The sequence below is a fragment of the Etheostoma spectabile genome, unplaced genomic scaffold (genome assembly GCF_008692095.1).
Source record: "Etheostoma spectabile isolate EspeVRDwgs_2016 unplaced genomic scaffold, UIUC_Espe_1.0 scaffold325, whole genome shotgun sequence".
Classification (NCBI taxonomy): Eukaryota; Metazoa; Chordata; class Actinopteri; order Perciformes; family Percidae; genus Etheostoma; species Etheostoma spectabile.
Genome location: NW_022605585.1, coordinates 221,681 through 242,063, shown reverse-complemented (window position 1 = coordinate 242,063; position 20,383 = coordinate 221,681). Strand labels below are relative to the sequence as shown.

The 20,383-nt window shown below is 39.8% G+C and overlaps 2 protein-coding genes across 2 annotated transcripts in view; one reads left to right on the top strand and one right to left on the bottom strand.

Annotated features, from left to right (window-relative positions):
- Nucleotides 1–1,570: 1,570 nt before the first annotated feature.
- On the bottom strand, nucleotides 1,571–3,724 carry LOC116686205 (homeobox protein CHOX-7). Its single transcript, XM_032511187.1, has 2 exons — nucleotides 3,607–3,724; nucleotides 1,571–2,004 (listed from the first exon to the last, which is right to left on the bottom strand). The coding sequence occupies exons 1-2, from the start codon at nucleotides 3,722–3,724 to the stop codon at nucleotides 1,571–1,573; spliced, it is 552 nt and encodes a 183-aa protein (XP_032367078.1).
- An 8,989-nt stretch (nucleotides 3,725–12,713) lies between these two features.
- Nucleotides 12,714–20,383, top strand: part of LOC116686198 (set1/Ash2 histone methyltransferase complex subunit ASH2) — a 38,030-nt gene continuing 30,360 nt past the window's right edge. Inside the window, exons 1-6 of the mRNA XM_032511176.1 lie at nucleotides 12,714–12,819; nucleotides 15,407–15,473; nucleotides 15,631–15,776; nucleotides 15,870–15,958; nucleotides 17,374–17,468; nucleotides 18,305–18,400. Coding sequence (XP_032367067.1) covers nucleotides 12,761–12,819; nucleotides 15,407–15,473; nucleotides 15,631–15,776; nucleotides 15,870–15,958; nucleotides 17,374–17,468; nucleotides 18,305–18,400 — 552 coding nt within the window. The 5' untranslated portion in view covers nucleotides 12,714–12,760. The remainder of the gene's footprint in view (nucleotides 12,820–15,406; nucleotides 15,474–15,630; nucleotides 15,777–15,869; nucleotides 15,959–17,373; nucleotides 17,469–18,304; nucleotides 18,401–20,383) is intronic.

The window sequence follows — 20,383 nt, the reverse complement described above, 5'->3', positions numbered from 1 at the left end:
GGGGGGGGCCTTCACTGCAGCTATATGCATTTTATTTCGAGCCATTTCAAAATAAAATGCCTAAAACTCTGAACATCATTTGGGGAAAACATGGTAGTTACGATAGTTACTATCTATAGATAGATAGATACATTCTTATTTGGTTTTTCAACGTTTTTGTCGCTTATTTAAATGCTTGTCACGGACGTTTGTCCCTTTTTTCAAAGTTTTTTGTCACTTTCTTTACATCCTATCCATCCAACCGTCCTTCTCACATTGCTCTGCTGATTTGCCGTTCCAGTCCCAGAGACTGAGGGGGAAATTACACTTTCATGGCGTTTTCCGTTACATGGTACCTGCTGCGGTGCCCCGTCCTCCTGTTTCCTTTGCAGATTAGCACCGCCTCATGCGTTGGACGAGCGTGGCTGGTCGTCATAGCAGCAAACTGCCGTGACCTAACGCGACACACACACACACAGAACGTGGAAGGTGTGTTTGATTCTCGGCGCGTGGCTGGTTGCCAGAAGACACGTTTAGTTTCCAATGAAGCTGGAGGCAGTAAAAGAACCCCGCTGGCTAAACTACTTAAACACGGCGGGTTTGTTCAGGACCCCCAGTACCGGTTAGCGGGATCCAGGGGCTTTGTTTTCATAATCTCTGATGAACAGCTGACTTCTGAGTCACAGTGTCAGGTTCAATTCTGGTCAATAACCCAGCAACACTGTCTCTACAGCTCCTGATTACTGGTTCCACTGATTAGTTATTCATCCTTCGCATTATCTATCCCAGAGCTGTTCATACTGTTCACATTGTATAATTGAATAATAATAATAACTGTCATAATTTACTCCGGCACATTTTGCACTCTTTGTTGCCTCAACCTGTCTACTGTAAATTGTTTCAGTTTAGAGTGTGTATATATTAGTGTGTATATCTTGTCTGTTTTGTGGTTTGTTTTGTATGTGTAAGGGCATTGCGAGCAATGATGATCCAAAGCAAAATTCCTCGTATGTGTCCTCATACCTGGCAAATAAAGCTGATTCTGATGATAGAAAACCAAAAACGCCAAAAGTAGTTCAAGCTGATCCCCAGAAGATTGGGGGCATTTGAGAAAACATTTGGGGCTGCAGCCCCAGAAGCCCACCCCCCCCTCCTGCTCTTCCCCCAATGTACAAGCATAATTTACAGTGGGGACAGGCAGTTACAACCTCCCCAACAATCAAAACTAGTCAGTGCACCCCCCCCCAAAAAAACCTTATATAATTTCTTCTACATAAATGAAGACGTGCAACATAACTTGATGCAGAAAAGGCCCAGATTGCTGCGGAAAAAAATCATCTGAATAGAGGACATGAAGTGTTTGATACTCAAAATATCCATGTTGAACCCAAAGGTTTGCCCCTGCCCTGATCTGTAGCGTGACGTCTTTCTGTTAAATGGATTATTACAAAATTGGTATCGAAAGAAATATCGATCAGGAACAAGAAAAGCTATCAAAGTCATGGTAACAGCACCGGTGGAGTTGTGTTAGTGATACCCAGGCCTGGGCTGGAGATGCTGCATGCTGGTCCATGATGTGCCGAGTCACCCATCATGTGTAATAGCGATGACACGGCAGCAGCGGCAGCGGTGCAAACAGCTGCAGCGGAGCGCGCTGCGGGCAGTAAAGCGACCCGTAGGGCGGAGGGTGTGAGGATGTGAACCCGGCTGCCTCCTCCGCCTCCACATCCGCCTCCTTCCCCCCCTGCACACGCTCCTTCTTCCACTTGGTGCGCCTGTTCTGGAACCAGATCTTGACCTGCGTCTCGGAGAGGCGCAGGACGGAGGCGATGGCGTGGCGCTCCAGCACCGACAGGTAGTGGCACCGGTGGAAGCTGCGCTCCAGCAGCTGCAGCTGCTCCGGGCTGAAGGCGGTGCGGACCCGGCGGCCTTTTGCCTTCGAGCTGCGAAGCTTCTCCTCCTCCGGGCTGCCCTCGGCCGCGGGACGCTGCTGCTCTCTGGGTTCATCTCTGCCTGGAGAAGCACCTGGAAGCAGGGATGGAAGAAGTATTCAGAATGCTTTACTTCAGTAAAAGTACTTATAAAACACTGTACAAATACTCTGTTGCAAGTAAAAGTAAAACTCTTCCTCCCGCTCTCCATCTGTGTGCAACCTCAGCCCATTAACGCATGTTACTAACTCAACTTCTTCCCTTTCCCGGAGTCTTGTGATCTATCGCCCCTGTCCTGAGATTTGAGATAACTGTTGTTGTAATTTGGAGCTACATAAATAAAAATTTGAATTGAAATTAATTGAAAACGTTGATTAAGTAAAAGTATAACAAGTATCATATCATTAAAGTAGTAAAAGTAAAAGTGCTTGATGCAGAAAAGTCCTCACAGTCTGAAAGAAGATGCGTTCACGTGCATTTTGTTTTGGACATTTTACCTAATATCAGCATAAATCATCCCCTAGATGATTACATTAAAACAATTCTTTTTTGAATTACACCTTTCCGGAAAACGCTATGTTTAAATACGAAAATGAGGCACTATCTTAACCCTTGTGTTGTCTTGAAGATCAACACTTTTGTTGACGCTTTTATTGATGTTTTTTTTTTACTTTTTCTTACATTCTTGTCTCTTTTTTCAACACTTATGACTTTTTCTTTCAATGTTTGTCACTTTTTTGACTTTTTCCACACCAGGTAACACTAACTTATTAACTTTAGTTTTACAATATTTTTTGGAATTTATGGTCAATAAACCTCATTTATAGGAAATTATACCTAATGTTTGAGTTAGAAAAGCAGAAATTAGGAATTATTGAGACTAAAATTAAAGGAATGGATGTTGATGATAATCACAGACTGGAATATGTCAACTTTTACTCAATACTATTTCAAAAACACTTCACTTTGTTTTACAATGCTATAAAATTGAATAAGACCCAAAATTAATGAAAGTAGAGATTTGTACTTGGCAAAGAGCGTTGGAATCAATCATGTTATTTTGGGGAATTAAAAAGAACATTGATACAGGAAAATGGGTCAATTTGACCCGAGGACAACATGAGGTTAATGTAACTTTTGGTCAATTTAAATATTTGTTTGTCTATTTTTGACACAAATAGACAAATAAACATCTAAATGCAATATAACTTTTTTGCACCTTACATCCCACTCCATGTGTACTTGTCTTGATAATATGTCTTATTTGTAAATGTATATATTATGCTGACATGTGTCTGTGTGTCTTTCTCTATGTACCACATGTCTATTTGTTGAATGTATAGAGTCAACACCAAAGTCAAATACATTGTGTATATAAGTATACATCTATTTTTTTCCCACATAGTCTGAAAGAAGATATGTCAGGGAAGCAAACTAAAAAAATTAAAAATGAAAAACTAACTTCCTGAAATATATTTTTGGTATTACTATTAAGTTTTCTGACATGTGTTTTAAAATATGCAAATGAGGCATTATCTAAAGCTATAACTTTCTGTTGGGTTCATTTTGGAGAAATCTGCAGACACAGGATAGACCGAGGATAAAAGAAAAAAAATACACCTTTTCCCCCAAAAGTCGAAGACACGTCATGGAGTTACCGTAAAATTGAAAAACAGAGTCCCCTCTTAATGCTCACCTGTCGTTGCATCTCGAGCACAGATTCCTCTCCTCGTGAACTTTGTTGGATCCAAAATGTCCTCCACAGAAAAAGGCGTCCTGTGGCTGAGCGGACTTTTGGCTGCGACTGGCTGCATGTCTCTCACTCTCTCTCTCTCTCTCTCTCTGTGGATGTGGATCAGGACGCAGGTGGAGGCCGAGTGCACTGCCTCCTGATCTGCTCCGGGGTCTATATATAGGCCCATTCAGCCTTTTGCGCGCGCAGCCGGGGCTCTTTCACATTTACATTTCATTCAAAAAACTTACCCGAATGAGGCAATTGGAGCCTCTGTGTGTGCCGACACGCTTCTCCCCGTGCATGCCCCCCCCCCCCTTTGCGCGGACACTTGAAAATGCAAATGGCGCGCTCTCAGCTGGAGATGCGCTCGCCCTGTTATTTATTACCGGGCATCTGGTTGAAACGTGCCTCCTTTCTCTCCCTCCGTGTTCCTCATTGTGGTTGGTCTTGTCATTATTTGCGAATGGGAGATGTTGCGGTGCTCGGACACGTGAACGCGCCTTGTGATGCTAATTGATGGACTCATCAAAGGGAAAGTTGGAGCCTTTTCTCTCTCGTTGTGGCCCAGTTTGCATTGACTCGTTTGTCTTGTTGAGTGGAACATTCCCAAAAAGCTCAAAGCACAAAGCTCTTCGGTTTAATTAGAAGCCCACTAACAACTTTATGAGAGCCACTGACCATCTGATCACGTTTTTCTTTCTCTTTTTGTTGGGGTACAACCAAAACGGGCTTGCAGCCTCCATTCTTTTCATTGGAATCAGACTGAGAAATAGGTTTATTGCCAGGTAAGAAGCACTTACTAGGAATGTGCTTTGGTTTATGATGCATACATAAACACAATAATACAAAATAAACAATAAATACAGAAAGAAATAACACATACATACATAGGTCTACGTATTAAGAAGGAAAGAAGAGGCTGCATGGTTAAAATATGAGGGATGTGCATCATTCGGATATGTACAAAAATACTGAGCAAATGTACAAAATAGAACATATGGTTGGTATAAACCAAAGAACTTGATGTAATTAAAGGAAATATTATGTAGGCTGCACCATAAGTACGAAAACAGCTGAGAAGAAATAAAACAGAGGTCAGTCAAGTTTTCCTGAACATTTAAGGCTTGTTTGGGTTTCACATTTCTCAAAGGTTTTATGAAATTAATGCAGAATGCCTCTTATTGTCATCATACACGTGTACAACGAGATTGAAAGCGACTCCTTTTCCAGTGTGAACAATGTACGTAGGAGAACTATAACAATATGGAGTAAAATAAGTAGTGCAAGAACCATGGATTTGTAAAAAATAGAAAGATAAATATGGATTATGTACAGTGTGAAGTAATGATATTGCACATGATTGAAATGAACACTTCCTTTTAGAAAATTGCAACCCTACGTTTTTTTTTTTTTCCAGGTATTTGACTTGTTGGAGCTCTGCAGAGTGTAAAACAAAATATTAAAAAAATATCCTTTTTTGTGTGCAAATATTGAGAATAGCATTAAGTTATTGTCCTTGTGCATGTGCGGTTGTTGAAGTCAAGCAGGCACTATGAAAAGACATGCCGCTAAAGAGAAAAAGAAGAAACCTCACCTACAGTCAAAAACGGTGAAATTGAAACCCACTGGTTTCAATGTAGCATCACTTTGTCAGACCTTCCTCCACAGCGCTGCGGAAGAGGGTCTGACTAGTCTGACTAGCTAAGATCACATGTAAAAGGACAAGTTTGGTTTTGGGTCAGTTTACTAATGACAACAAATCCAATAAAAAGACCAAAACCATCCCATCAACAATCTTTGTAGCCATTAATAAAACACTCAATCACGCCGTCCTGCTGCCACACACACACACACACACACACACACACACACACACACACACTCACACACACACACACACACACACACACACACAGCACCAAATGTGGATTATACTTTACAAACTTTACGAATAAGTTGAAAATTACAACACAAAGGAGGTGGAAGTTGACGGACATCTTAACATGAATCCAACATATTATGAGCAATTATAATAATGAATGAATAATAGTTTGCACTATTCAGCAGCTTCCACCTCTCGGTTTATACAGATATCATCCAACCATCTATATATACCTCACATTTACATAACTCCCTACTGTCTACTTTTTAATATACTCACTTATTCTGTATTATTGTACATGTTGTAAGTTAGAGCTGCAATACTTACTACTGCACTTTCTGTATTTACTATATATATATATATATATATATATATATATATATATATATATATATACACACTATATGCACACACACACACACGCTGGCACTCGGGTTAAAACTGCTAAAAAAATGCTAACTGCATTTCATTAGTTCTGTACTTGAACTCTGCTTAGTGGCAATAAAAAAATGAAATATCTCTAATATAAATCCCCACTGCTGACAGGCTTACAGGCCTCAGGTAGCCATGCACAGACACAGTTAATCTTTTTAATTCACTGATCCACATGTAGGTTTCAATATTATTTATAAAAGCATGCCAACAATTACTAGGCTATTTTAATAGCTTACTATTTTATCCAAAAAAAAAAGGTTACGTATGAAGGCTTTAGTACATGTTAATATATGTAGCTCTAATTCAGTTAAGGGGTCCTTGGCTTAATACAATATACAATATACGGTAGCACGAAATGGAAATACTCAAGTAAAGTACCCCAAATTGTACTTGTGCATCACTTCCTCAGTCAAAGCACTTTGTTTTTAAAGGTGCCATACACATACAATTGTTAAAGGAATACACAGAAACACAGACAGCAATGTGACGACATCCTGACTGAGAAGATGAGCTGCTTTTTCAAAATATCATCAAAGGCTGGAGCTCTCTTTGAGGAAGTGGAGCCTTTGACTTGTTGCTCTTAAGATGAGTTTATGTTGAATTAGTCTCATCTGCCTCCAACGGCTTCATTAACTTCACAATCCAGGAAACAGGCGCGTCTTTAAATCCACATTATCGGTTATAGTTAGCTAACACCCAGAGAGGCTGTTAATCATGTAGTAAAGGAGGGTCCGGGGGGGCATTAGGGGTAAATGATCCTGTGGAGGCAGTAAGTCATAAAGGGGGCAGCTGCCGGCGCGCTCGCAGCTACACCCCCCCCACAGAGAGACGGGTATAGAAAGCAGAAGAGAGGCCGGCTCGACGGGACAATTAGCAGATGTCACCGGTAGCCTGACCCCCCCGACCCTGGACTCTGTTACTGCAGCACAACGGGGAAATGGGTGGACTCTGGGGGTGTGTGTGTGTGTGTGTGTGTGTGTGTGTGTGTGTGTGTGTGTGTGTGTGTGTGTGTGGTGGGGGGGGGATGATGAAGACAGAAAATATACGTTTGTGTAGATAGAATAGGAGAGATGTGACTTTAGCTGTGAGTGCAGCAAGGTTTTGAGTTTTAGATTTAATTTTAGTTTTTGTTGAGTTAGTTTAGTTTGAGTTAGTTTAGTTTAGTTTGAGTTAGTTTAGTTTAGTTTAGTTTGAGTTAGTTTCAGTTTAGTCTAAGTTAGTTTTAGTTCAGATTAAGTTAGTTTTAGTTTAGTTTAAGTTAGTTTTGCTGTAGTTTGAGTTAGTTTTAGTTTAGTCTAAGTTAGTTTTAGTTCAGTTTAAGTTAGTTTTAGTTTGAGTTAGTTTAGTTTGAGTTAGTTTTAGTTTAGTTTGAGTTAGTTTAGTTTGAGTTAGTTTTAGTTTAGTTTGAGTCAGTTTTAGTTTAGTTTGAGTTAGTTAGGGTTAGGGTTTGCTTGTTTAGTTGAGTTTCAGTTGTCTGAAAGGTTTAGTTTCAGTTTTTAATATTTCGTTTGACTCCACGTAAATGTCTTCTTTACTTTTCCAACCTCAACATTTCCATTTACCAGGGCTGTAGTCAAGTCCACCTTTGTCGAGTCCAAGACCAGGACTAGTCGAGTTCAAGTTAAGACCGAGTCCAAAGGGTTTGAGTTCGAGTCAAGACTGAGTCCAGGACAGAATAAAGGTCTTATGCATGACAGTATCAAGACAATCATTTTGGGTTTCACTTTCCCTCCAATATTATTATCAACATAATAAAGACACCTGGACTCGGTCCAGACCAAAAGCCATATTGGACAAGACCAGTGGCCGAGACCGAGACAAGTCAGAGTCCAAATACTAGCGAGTCCAAGACAAGTCCAAGTCCATATAAAAACAGTCTTGAGTCCGGACTTGAGTCCAAGACTGAACTCGAGTACTACAGCCCTGCTTTACAATACCTTTTATTAATAAATTAAATTAACTTTTCCAACCTCAACATTTCCATTTACCAAGGCTGTAGTCAGGACCACCTATGTTGAGTCCAAGACAAGTCCAAGACCAGGACTAGTTGAGTCCAAGTCAAGACCGTGTCCAAAGAGGTTTGCGTCCGAGTCAAGACCGAGTCCAGGACAGAAAAAAAGGTCTTATGCATGACAGTATCAAGACAATCATTTTGGGTTTCACTTTCCCTCCAATATTATTATCAACATAATAAAGACACCTGGACTTGGTCCAGACCAGAAGCCACATTGGGCAAGACCAGTGGCCGAGACCGAGACAAATCCGAGTCCAAAGAAAAACGGCTTGAGTCCGGACTCGAGTCCAAGACCGGACCCGAGTACCACAGCCCTGCCATTTACTGTCACGCATTAAAGAGCGTGTATAAAAAAGCTTTGAGGCCACGTGAGACCACCCCACACACGTTCTGAAACTCAAACCTGATTTGAAGGTTTTGTGGTCCCGGTTCAGGCACCAGTAAAAGACGCGTCGAGCACAAAGACAAAGTGTGCCTGCAGACGTCCCACAAAAGAGCAGGGGAATGCAAAGAGCACCCCTGGGTGCTGCCATAAATGCCTTTAAACCTTTGTTTTGGGAAGATAATAGTGTGTGTTCTCTCCTCCCTTTTCCTCCTGCGATGGAGACACATCTGTGACGTTGAGACAGCGTCAGGACGTTTTGACAGGGGACTGAATTCATGTTGTCCTCGGGTCAAATTGACCCAATTTCCTGCATTCATTTTCTTTTAAACTACCCAGTTGTGATTACCCAAAATAACACGATTGATTCCACACAACGCTCTTTGGCACAAAAACATAGCAGCCAATAATTAATAAATTATTCATTGAAATGTTGCTGTGGCAGCTGCACCCGTCCCATTATTAATTATTATCTGTGTGAAATTGGACAATGTTTTCTTTCATGTGTCTTTCCTGCTAAAACCGGTTCTAACAGCCATAAAGCAGCTGTTCTAATATGACGATTACTTATGGTTTAATTCAAACATCCCAACTACTTTTAGATGGGTTGTGAAGAAATGGGGTTCATCGTTCATGTCCCCCTCAGAAGGAACTCTAACCCTCATGTTGTCCTCATGTTTCCCTCATGTTGTCCCCATGTTGTCCTCATGTTTCCCTCATGTTGTCCCCATGTTGTCTTCATGTTGTCCCCATGTTGTCCTCATGTTGTCCTCATGTTGTCTTCATGTTGTCCTCATGTTTTCCCTCAGTTGTCCCCATGTTGTCCTCATGTTTCCCTCATGTTGTCCCCATTGTCTTCATGTTGTCCCATGTTGTCCTCATGTTGTCCTCATGTTGCTTCATGTTCTTCATGTTGCTTCATGTTGCCTTCATGTTGTCTCATGTTGTCCTCATGTTGCCTTCATGTTGTCCTTCATGTTGTCTTCATGTTGTCCCCATGTTGTCTTCATGTTGTCCCTCATGTTGTCCTCATGTGTCTTCATTTTGTCTTCATGTTGTCCTTCATGTTGCCTTCATGTTGTCCTCATGTTGTCCTCATGTTGTCTTCATGTTGTCTTCATGTTGTCTTCATGTGTCCTTCATGTTGTCCTCATGTTGTCCTCATGTTGCCTTCATGTTGTCTTCATGTTGTCTTCATGTTCCCTCATGTTGTCTTCAGGTTGTCCTCGTTCTCATTTGTCTCATTGTCTTCATGTTGTCTTCATGTTGCCCTCATGTTGTCCTCATGTTGTCTCTCATGTATTCTCATGTTGTCTTCATGTTGTCCTCTGTAGTTCTCATGTTGCCTTCATGTTGGTTCCCCATGTTGTCTTCATGTTGTCCTCATGTTGTCTTCATGTTGTCCTCATGTTTTCCTCATGTTGTCTTCATGTTGCCCTCATGTTGTCCTCATGTTTGCCTCCTGTTTCTTCAGTTGTCCCATGTTTCCCCATGTTGTCCTCATGTTGTCCTCATGTTGCCCCATGTTGTCCTCATGTTCCTCAGGTTGTCCATATCAATGTTCTTTTATTCCCCAAAATACATGATTGATTCCAACGCCTTTGCCAGTACAAACTCTATTTCTTATTTTGGGTCTTTTATTTTATAGCATTGTAAAACAAAGTGAAGTGTTGTGAAATAGTTTGAGTAAAAGTTGACATATTCCAGTCTGTGATATCATCAACATCCATTCCTTTATTTTAGTCCATAATTCCTAATTCTGCTTTCTAACTACAACCTTAGGTATATTTCTATAAATGAGGTTTATTGACCATAAATTCCAAAAATAACTGTAAAACTGAAGTCAACAGTCAACATTGAAAAAAAGTGTAGAAAAAAGGGACAAAAACTTAAGAAAAGAAATCGATGAAAACGTCAACAAAAGTGTTGATTTTCCATTTTGACGGGAAGACAACACGAGGGTTAAGGTTGGGAAGAGTTTTCCAGTTCGGGGGTGAGACCTGAACCAGTTCTTGTTCAATCTGCGTCCTCCTTTCACCGTCTTCACCCTCGTGTTGTTGCCCCGCCGACCAGGATAAAAAAAAACACTTGTTGTCCCAATCTCAACGTTTTTGTTACTTTTTTCCAAAGCTTTTCTTTATGTTTTTCATGTTTTTATTTACCTTTTGAGTCACTTCTTTTCAACATTCGTTTTGCTTTTTTCTGATGTTTTGTCACTTTTTTAACGTTTTTGTCCTCTTTTTTTCCAAAGATTTTTTTGACTTTTTCATCCGATGTTTTTGACGTTTTTATCGTTGTGTTGACGAAATGACAAAAACATTTCCCAAAGTTTTGAAATTTCTTCTTCACATTGTCGGCACCAATTTCAAAGTCACACATTTCTGATCTTAAAAAAAGGTTAAAAAACGGGTCAAATTTGACCCAAAGGAAAACATTAGGGTTAAAAAATCAAGGCAGCTTTATCTGTTGAGCACATTTCAGCAACAGGGCAATTCAAAGTGCTTTACACAAAATCAGTTAAACAGATAAACACAAGTACAACAGTTAAAATCATAAGCATCAAAACCGGTAAAACACATGAATAGACAGTTACACAAAATAGAACATTAGGACACAAAAAACACAAGAATAAAGTTACAGTGCAGCAAGAATTAAAGAAATGAGCATTCATTTAAAGAAAGGCAGCATCAAATAGAAAGGTTTCAGCTTGATTTAAAAGAACTGAGAGTAGCGACGGATCTACAGGTTTCTGGGAGTTTATTCCAGATATGAGGAGCATAGAAACTGAAAGCTGTTCACCCCTGTTTAGTTCTGACTCTGGGGACAGAAAGTAGACTGTCCCAGATGACTGAGAGGTCTGGGGGGGTCATAGTGTAGTAGCAGATCAGAAATGTATTTTGGACCTAAACCGTTAAGTGATTTATAAACTAGAAGAGTACTTTGAAATCAATTCTTTGATACACAGGAGCCAGTGTAAAGATTCAGAACTGGAGTGATGTGATCCATCTCTTGTCTTATGAGGACTGGAGTGATGTGATCAGTCTCTTGGTCTTAAGTAGGACTGGTAGTGAGTGATGTGATCCAGTCTTGGTCTTAGGAGGACTGGAGTGAGTGATCAGTCTCTTGGTCTTAGGGAGGAACTGGTGATGTGATCCAGTCTCTTGGTCTAGTGAGGACTGGAGTGATGTGATCAGTCTCTTGGTCTAGTGAGGAATGGAGTGATGTGATCCAGTCTCCTGGTCTTAGTGAGGACTGGAGTGATGTGATCCAGTCTCCTGGTCTTAGTGAGAACGGAGTGATGTGACCAGTCTCTTGGTCTTAGTGAGGCTGGAGTGATGTGATCCAGCTCTGGTTCTTAGTGAGGAGGACGGTGATGTGATCCAGTATCTGGTCTTAGTGAGGACTGGAGTGATGTGATCCAGTCTCTCGGTCTTAGTGAGGACTCGAGCAGCAGCGTTAGTAATTAGTAAAATACATAGATATAGATATATTTAATATATAATATATTATTATATATATATATATATATATATTTATATTTTAAGCTTGTACTCTTCACTGTAGATCAAATTTCCAAATTTGGGAAAATAAAGTGACTGAACTGAACTTGTTTTGCATCACAGATCTTAGATTTTGTGGTTTATTCCATTTCTTTTCCTCCCTATATTTGTATTTGCAGTCTTGTACATTTTGACATGATTTGTCTCATTTTAAGGACGTTTTGATCCTTTTTCGACGTGATCAATGTCTCTTGCAACTCATGGTGAATGGTTCTCAAAACTTTCAGATCACCCTGTATTTTGTCCAAGTCAGTAGAGAGTTAGCTAATTAAACCATAGTAACTGTCTCTTTAAAAAAATAAAAAAAAGAATGCAATATAATAATAATATTGACAATCAACCACCTCTTGTAATTTTTGCTGCAGACCCCCCCATCACCCTTAAAATGCAAATATACATATCAGAAGAAAGAGACTTTAGTCTTTTCAAAGTCTTCTATCATATATAATATTCCTTCTTAGGTGTCAAACTGTTTTAAAATCATGTTAATTAATTTTTAGGCATAAAATGTTCCACAATGTGACGCCTTACGTGCCTACAGATGTGAGCTAACAGATCAAAAATTAAGAAGTAAAGTGTATTATTATGTAAATAAGATGGACGGATGGACGGATGGATGGATGATGGATGGATGGATGGATGGAAAAAACACTTTTTAATTAACTGCACTGAACTTATTTTGCATCCCAGGTCTAATTGAATGGATGGAGGTCGGGTGCAGTTCGCATGCCAGCCTGCGGTGGCGCTGCTGAGCTGAACCGCGGCAGCAAACCGGAAGCTGACGCTCCGTCTCCGTCTCGCTTCTTCTTCTATTTTTTTTGTTGTTTTCATTGATTTGAAACATGGCGTCTGAAGGAGAGGCGGGCACTGCCGCTACAACCGAACCGGAGACCGGAGACGGGTACGTGTCCTCCGGGCAAGAGATGTATCACTGTTACACATTTGAAGGCCATGATTCGGATATTCTGAGAGAATTTAAACCACATTTACGCTCTCATTTAGCCGTTAACGCTGTTTAGCTAGCATGCTAGCTAGCTAACGTTAGCACTCCACAGACTCACCGAGTGAACCAAATGACCGTTAGCTTCATCTTAGCTGCTCTTTATGAAGACAAAACATCAACTTATCTGACCTTTCAACGTTACCCTGTCTGCAGGAAAACGTATGGAGTCTAATAAGCATAAATTGAGACTTTGTATGCACTCATATGTCCTAATAATCTTGTACTACTACTTGTACTAAGGGGACCAGATTTCTCAGACAAAATCCGGGGACATTTTCAGCTCAGAAGCGGATATACCTCCAAAACACGATAAAAAGTCCTTATATTTCAAGATAGAAAGTCCTAATATTTCAAGATAGAAAGTCCTAATATTTCAAGATAAAAAGTCCTAATATTTCAAGATAAAAAGTCCTAATATTTCAAGATAAAAAGTCCTAATATTTCAAGATAAAAAGTCCTAATATTTCAAGATAAAAAGTCCTAATATTTCAAGATAAAAAGTCCTAATATTTCAAGATAGAAAGTTCTAATATTTTAAGATAGAAAGTCCTAATACTTCATGATAGAATGTCCTAATCTTTCAAGATAAAAAGTCCTAATATTTCAATATAAAAAGTCTTAATATTTCAAGATAGAAAGTCCTAATCTTTCATGATAGAAAGTCCTAATCTTTCATAATGTTGTAATGTTTACATTTATCTGACATCTTTTGCTTTATTGATTCAGGCTTGTTTCTGCAACAGCTCGTTGAGAATCAGATACAATAAAAACTATTGAGGACATATTTTCCTTTGACATTGATGAAGTATTAAACGAGATCTCTGCAGTCGGCAGCAGAGAAACAAGCTCCAGTGTAAGTTAAAGTTAAACCTAATTTATCCACCCCATAACGTTACGCCAGACTCCCTTTGAATAATGTCAGTTTTAGTGAACACAGTGTATTTCTGATAGGTAGAAATACACTGTGGTGGAAGAAGTATTCAGATTATTAACTTGTGTAAAAGTAGTAATTATGCAGCTGGTAAAGTTGGAGATACTTTTATATACATTATGTACTGCTAAGTAGCGTAATGTTTAATAATATATCCACATTTATTTGTTGATTCTATTGTCATCTGAATCTTTAAAGTAACTAAAGGTATCAAATACTTGTAGTTGAGTACTAAATAAAGTATTTCCTTTTTAAAATGTAACGTTTGTGTTGTAAAAGTAGAAAGTGGCAGGGAATGGAAATACTCAAGAACAAGTACTTTAAAATGTACTTAAGTACATGAAAATGTAATGCTGAGTTTATGTAAGACATTTTATGTCAAAAGGAAGATTTAATACAGCTGTTCAACGCAAATCAGCTGAAAAGTGTGATTCCAATTATTAAGAAAGGATGCTAACAGAGCAGTGGAAAAATAAGAACGTTGTACAAGTAATGAGTGGGTAATACACATTAGTATTTGCAATATGGACTGGTGCAATATCCAAATTGCAAGGGAGGCCCAATAAAAGGTAAAGTATGTGTCAAACTGTTCTGAATGAAGTATTTTGGCGCTGCAGAGACGTCGTATCCGGCAACTCCTATCTTACACACTAAAGAAAACATCTTTGTTTGGTACAGATCCTTGCAAAAAAACACACGATAATCATTTCAATTTTTAAATTTGAATATTTTTTAATGAAAATAAGAACAATGGTGCAACAAATGGTCATTCCCTCCAGTATCGTGAATTTAAAAAATGTAAATGGATGTTTTTTTTGCATTGCTTTTCTAGTCTTAACAACTTCTCAAAGCTCTTTAACGTAGTACAGGAACCATTCACCATTTACACAGTGTGGCCGAGGTGCCACCTGCTCATCAGCTCATAAACACTCACATACATTTACATGGGGCATCGGGGGCAACTCGAGGTTCGGGGTCTTGCCCAAGGACACTTCAACATGGGACTGCAGGGCCAGGGATTGAACCACCAACCTTCTGATTGGCATGCAACTGTTCTACCACTGAGCCACAGCCACCCCCAAGAATCATATCGCAATATCAGTCAAAACAATTTGAAATAATGAGATTTTCCTCATGTTGTGCAGCTCTAATACACATACAGTACGTGTGTGTGTGTGTGTGTGTGTGTGTGTGTGTGTGTGTGTGTGTGTGTGTGTGTGTGTGTGTGTGTGTGTGTGTGTGTGTGTGTGTGTGTGTGTGTGTGTGTGTGTGTGTGTGATTGTGTGTGTGTGTGTGTGTGTGATTGTGTGTGTATACACACAGTACATCTATCTATCTCTTCATATCGTGCAGCCCTAATTCATATCAAAAAGAGAGATTTTCCTCATATTGTGCAGCCATACAGTACATACGTAGTGTTTGTGTTTGTGGCGTGTGTATATGGATTGTATATCATATTGTGCAGCCCTAATTTATATCAAAAAGTTGCGCACTAAAGCTTAAGAACCTTTACATGTTTGGCCTAATATCTGATGAATCTTTGTTGACTTTCAGGGATGCTGCATTTGGGGAACTACCCACCAGCATGGACACGGAGTCCTCCAACGGCAAAGAGGGAATGGTAAAATCATTAAATATTTGTATGGTTTTTTGTTGTTGTTTTTTTGTCTTTTCTCTTGTTGCTTGTGACGGCATGTTGTCCGTCCATGGCTCTGCTATAAATCATGCTACAGATGCTGCTATTTTTTAAGTTTTAAGCGGACGTTTGTGTCTCCCAGGAAACGGCCGGCGAGGGCTCGGAGGCTGCGGACGCTCTGACGGGATCCGGAGACGAGGAGAGCGGGCGGCAGCTGGGCGACGTGGAGCTGCAGTGTGCTTTGTGTATGAAGTGGTTCACGGCAGACACGTTTGGCATCGACACCGCGTACGTGCAGATAGTTGTCGTCTCAATATCAGCCGTTACACAACTACACTGATGGGTTTCATGATTCAGTCCTTTTCTCCTCCTCCTCTACAGGACCTGTCTTCCCTTCATGACTAACTACGTGTTTCACTGCAACGTGTGCCATCACAGCGGCAACACATACTTCCTCAGGAAACAAGCCAGTACGTGTTGTGTGTAGGGCTCTAGCGAGTCCAAATTTTGATGTACAATTGATTGTAACAGAAATTATAGCAACTAAAATAATAACAGAATTGTCTCTTGACCCTTGTGTTGTCCTCGGGTCCAATTTGACCTGTTTTTTTTTATTTTTAATATGAGGAACTTGGCTTTCTTTCAACCAAATTGCTTAAAAATAACATGGATGCCATACAGTGTTCTTCAGGGAAAATTAACGATTAGTTTCACCCAATTTAGGTTGTTTTATTGAATTTTATGGCATTTTAAAAGTGACCAAAACCTCGGAAGAAATTACAAAAAAAGAGACAAAAAGCACTGGAAAAAAAACCCGAGAAATTGTTTTTGTATAATTACTAAAAATGTATAATAATTTGTAATATAACAATTTGTGAAAATTAGGCTACGAATTAAAAAAAAAGGGTAGGGGAAATAACATCAGAAAAAGCACCAAAAAAGATGATGGCTGATGGGGAGACAACACAAGGGTTAAGGTCAAATTTAAGAATATGTATTTATTTGTTACCTTTTCAAACAATAAACCATGATTCCAGGACAATACCTTTTTTGGTATTTTTTTCTGGATGGCTGTAATGTGACTCCGCTGCCTGCTTGTCAGTAAAGGGTTAAAGGATAATTCCTAACCCTAACCTAGGGGTTAATAACACATGGGTGCGGAGTCGACCGTTCTCTGGGATCTGTTTTCATGCTAATCGAATGTGACCAGTTTTAGCGCAAACCGCTAATTAGCTTGTAACGCTAGTCGTCGGAGGATGGGTAAAGTAAAAAGAAATCGCTGTTTTTACACCACTAACAAGGCTCTAAATAGCAGCACACTTCCCTGGTAGCATAATGCCAAATAATACATATATAAAACATAGCATGTTTTCCAAGATGGCGCCTGCCTGTATATGCAAACTGTCTTTTATTAACTAACTTTTTCATGAACTGTCTGTACACTTCCAAATTTCTCAATGCTTCGGTTTACATGTAGAGACTCTCGTTATGCTACCGTGGAAGTGTGCTGCTATTTTGAGCCTTATTAGTATTGTAGAAATAGCGATTTCTTTTTACTTTACCCATGCCCCGAAGCACTAGCGTTACAAGCTAATTAGCGTTTTTGCGCTAAAACTGGTCACATTCGATTAGCATGAAAACAGATCCCGGAGAACGGTCGACTCGGCACCCATGTGTTATTAACCACTACGTTCATTTTGCTCCGGAATTGTACTTTAAAGATCAGTGGATGCGGGTCGATTTATTATTCAGAAAAAAACTCCTTAAATTAGCATCCTTAGTTCTTTGTGTTAAAAAACAACCCAAAGTGAACGCGACAGTGGTGTGAGCTGTGTGCCTCTTGCAGTCAACATTTTCAGCCTTTAACAAGATGTTTCTGTTTCAGACCTGAAGGAGATGTGTCTCACAGCGCTGGCAAACCTGACATGGCGGTCCAGAACACAGGACGAGCACCCAAAGACCATGTTCTCCAAAGACAAGGTGCGCAAAACACGTTTTCACAGACTTTTTACCGGACCTCTGAAGTAGTAAATGTGACGACTTAACTTTCCGTAAAGATGATGTCACAACGACAGAGGCCAGATTTTTTTTTACACATAGCCAGGTGTTGGTTCATGTAATTCCTGCTATAATTATTTTAAATGACTATATAATAGGTGTTTGCCAGAAATCAATTGGAATTCATAATGCAGACTGAATGAAAATGAATGCTAAATAAATATACACCTAGATTTGAGATTATTCTCTAATATACTGATAATCCATGTAATGGAGAGAGGGACTGGGATTAGCTTTCGAAGTGAGTGTTGACTTTTTTTGGGGGCATTTTTCGAACCTGGCCCCGCTGCGTTGAGGAGTAGACCTCTATCTATATGTGTGTATATATATATATATATATATATATATATATATATAGTGCGAGAAATGAAGTGTCTCCCCTTTGCTGTCTGACCACTGTTGGAAATCTCTAGCAGGAAACGTTAACCCTCTTCTTGTTTTCATGTTTCTGGAGAAGGGGAACCAGGAAATAAGTCAGGGGAAAGTCTTTAGTTATGTTACTTTATTTTTATTTTTTAAATGAATCCCTTTGTGAAATGATGCTCTTGAAGAGTTAATTACTCATCACACATCAAAATATGTTTCTCCTGGCTGCTTGAGACACAACAAGTGGGGAAAAATGCATCTATTAACTTCTAAAATAAATAAATAAATAATCTAAACACGTAAGAGTGTGGTGCAGATCTCCTGGTGTACAGAATTTGGGAATACTTAATCACTAGTGGAAGTATTTGTCTGTCTTTGATTTCTCTCTGCAGGATATCATACCGTTCATTGACAAGTACTGGGAGTGCATGACGACCCGTCAGAGACCGGGGAAGCTCACCTGGCCCAACAACATAGTGAAGACAATGGTAATGTTGTGGGGGACAGTGTGGGGAAACACCGACCCAATTCACAGAGAAATTTAAAAGATGCTTTGAATCCTTCATATGAAAACAAGTCTGTGGTGAAGCAGCCAATAGAGAGGCAAAGTCCCCCCCGCTTTGCCATGGGACCTTATTTCAGAAAAATATGTCGTGAACAGGGAGAGCCAGATGATTATTTGATCCTGTTTGAATTGAGTCATGAATTCCTCTCATGATGTGCGTCATTGTAAAAGTTTGCAAAAGTCAAGAAGTTCTCAGTTTGTCGTAAAACCGTTAAAGTTTCAGACCGTGAAAATATGTAATTACAAAGACTTCTCACCATAAAGTTGCATATGGTGTTAACTTTGTGACGTATTTTAAATGTAGTCTTAGGCTGAATCCCATTCCTTCCCCTTACCCCTACCCCTTGGCCCTTACCCCTACCCCTGGCCTGTGAAACCAAGGGGTAGGGGTAAGGGGTGAAAACATACCCCTATGAATTGGGACACCACTTGGTGACATCACCATACAGTATTGATACAAACCTCCAAGATGCGTCTAGGTCTGTTGATTGTGTGGTTTGGACAACAGGTTATATTTTTATGTTATTTAGGTTCACTTTGGTAGTGCAGAGTACTTATCTGGTGTACTTAGGTCGTTTGCAATACAAGTGTATACACATGCATCATGTGTACATATACAACATATACACCTGTATACATGGTGTGGTATATCTGTTTCAGTTATCACCGTTTTGAATGTCATTGATTCACAAAAACATTTTGTGACAAAAATCTGTCGTATTGGTGAAAATTGAACATAACCGGCAAAAACGTTACATAAAATATATGTTACAGAACCATTGTCAACTATTAGAACCATAACTAACATGTCGCACACAATAAAGGCACTTATATGTGTAAAACTAAAAAAATACACACAAGACCACAAACAAACTACACACACACTACACTGTTGTAGCTACAGCTGTCTGATATTCCAGACCAGTCTGGAGCCTTTGGCAGTAACCCCCCCCCCCCTCACATATCATCAGTGTCCCATATCAAAACAACAACATATAACAAGCATGAACAATGAACAGGAATTAATAATATTATTACAATAATAGTAGGCTACCAATGCAATAATGAATGGGTACAACTGAACATATGAATTAGGAAACGTTCTGCCGTTTGCAGCCCAACCTGGATCAGCTGCTGTGTCCTCCTGTGTCCTCTGTGTGAGACAGGGCGGTATATTAAGCACGTAGCGATGTATCATAGACCGTTAATATATCTAGCATACAATCTATGCGATCTATACAGTCCATTCAAGGAGAAAATATGTGGGACTGTCAACGTTAGCGTTAGCGATTAGCGTTAGCGATTAGCGTTAGCATGCAAGCTAGCGATTTTTAAAAAGTTTCAGTTAGGAACATGGGGACACATGTACAGGACTGCATAGACCACAAAACAAGACTGTCGTAACTTTTAATCAATTATTTAAGCTGAAAGTACTTACATTCATGGTCTCTCTGGTTGATGCAGCAGCCACACACTGCCTGTGTGTTTTCTAGTGAGGTCGCGTCCACACTAGATCCGTAGGGGTATACAGCCCTTGATCTATGCCCTACCCCTAGCTCGTAATACGTATTGGACCGGCACTAGGTGCCGCGTGAACGCGCAAAAGGTAGGGGAAGGGCAAAGGGGAAGGAATGGGATTCAGCCTTAGTCTTGTGCCAAATGTCCTTGTTAAGTTTAGTCATATTTAGTCATTCACACATCTTTTTTTTCAAGTTTTTCCACTACCTGATACCTACTCGACTCACTTCACCTTTTTTGGTTTTCTATTACCATAAAAAGTCCCTGATACCTGCTAAAAGGTACTTTTTGTAGTAGTACCTCAGTCGAGGCTCCAAGCGAGCTCAGCGACCTTGCCCCTTATGACCTCATAAGCTTGCCCAGGGCTCGGTTTACACTTATCACCATT

What these genes read in the sequence shown, in the direction of transcription:
- LOC116686205 (XM_032511187.1), bottom strand. Translation starts at nt 3,724, where the DNA reads ATGCAGCCAGTCGCAGCCAAAAGTCCGCTCAGCCACAGGACGCCTTTT. An exon ending in TGCTCGAGATGCAACGACAG is followed by an intron (nt 2,005 to 3,606) that starts GTGAGCATTAAG and finishes CCCTGCTTCCAG; the next exon opens with GTGCTTCTCCAGGCAGAGAT.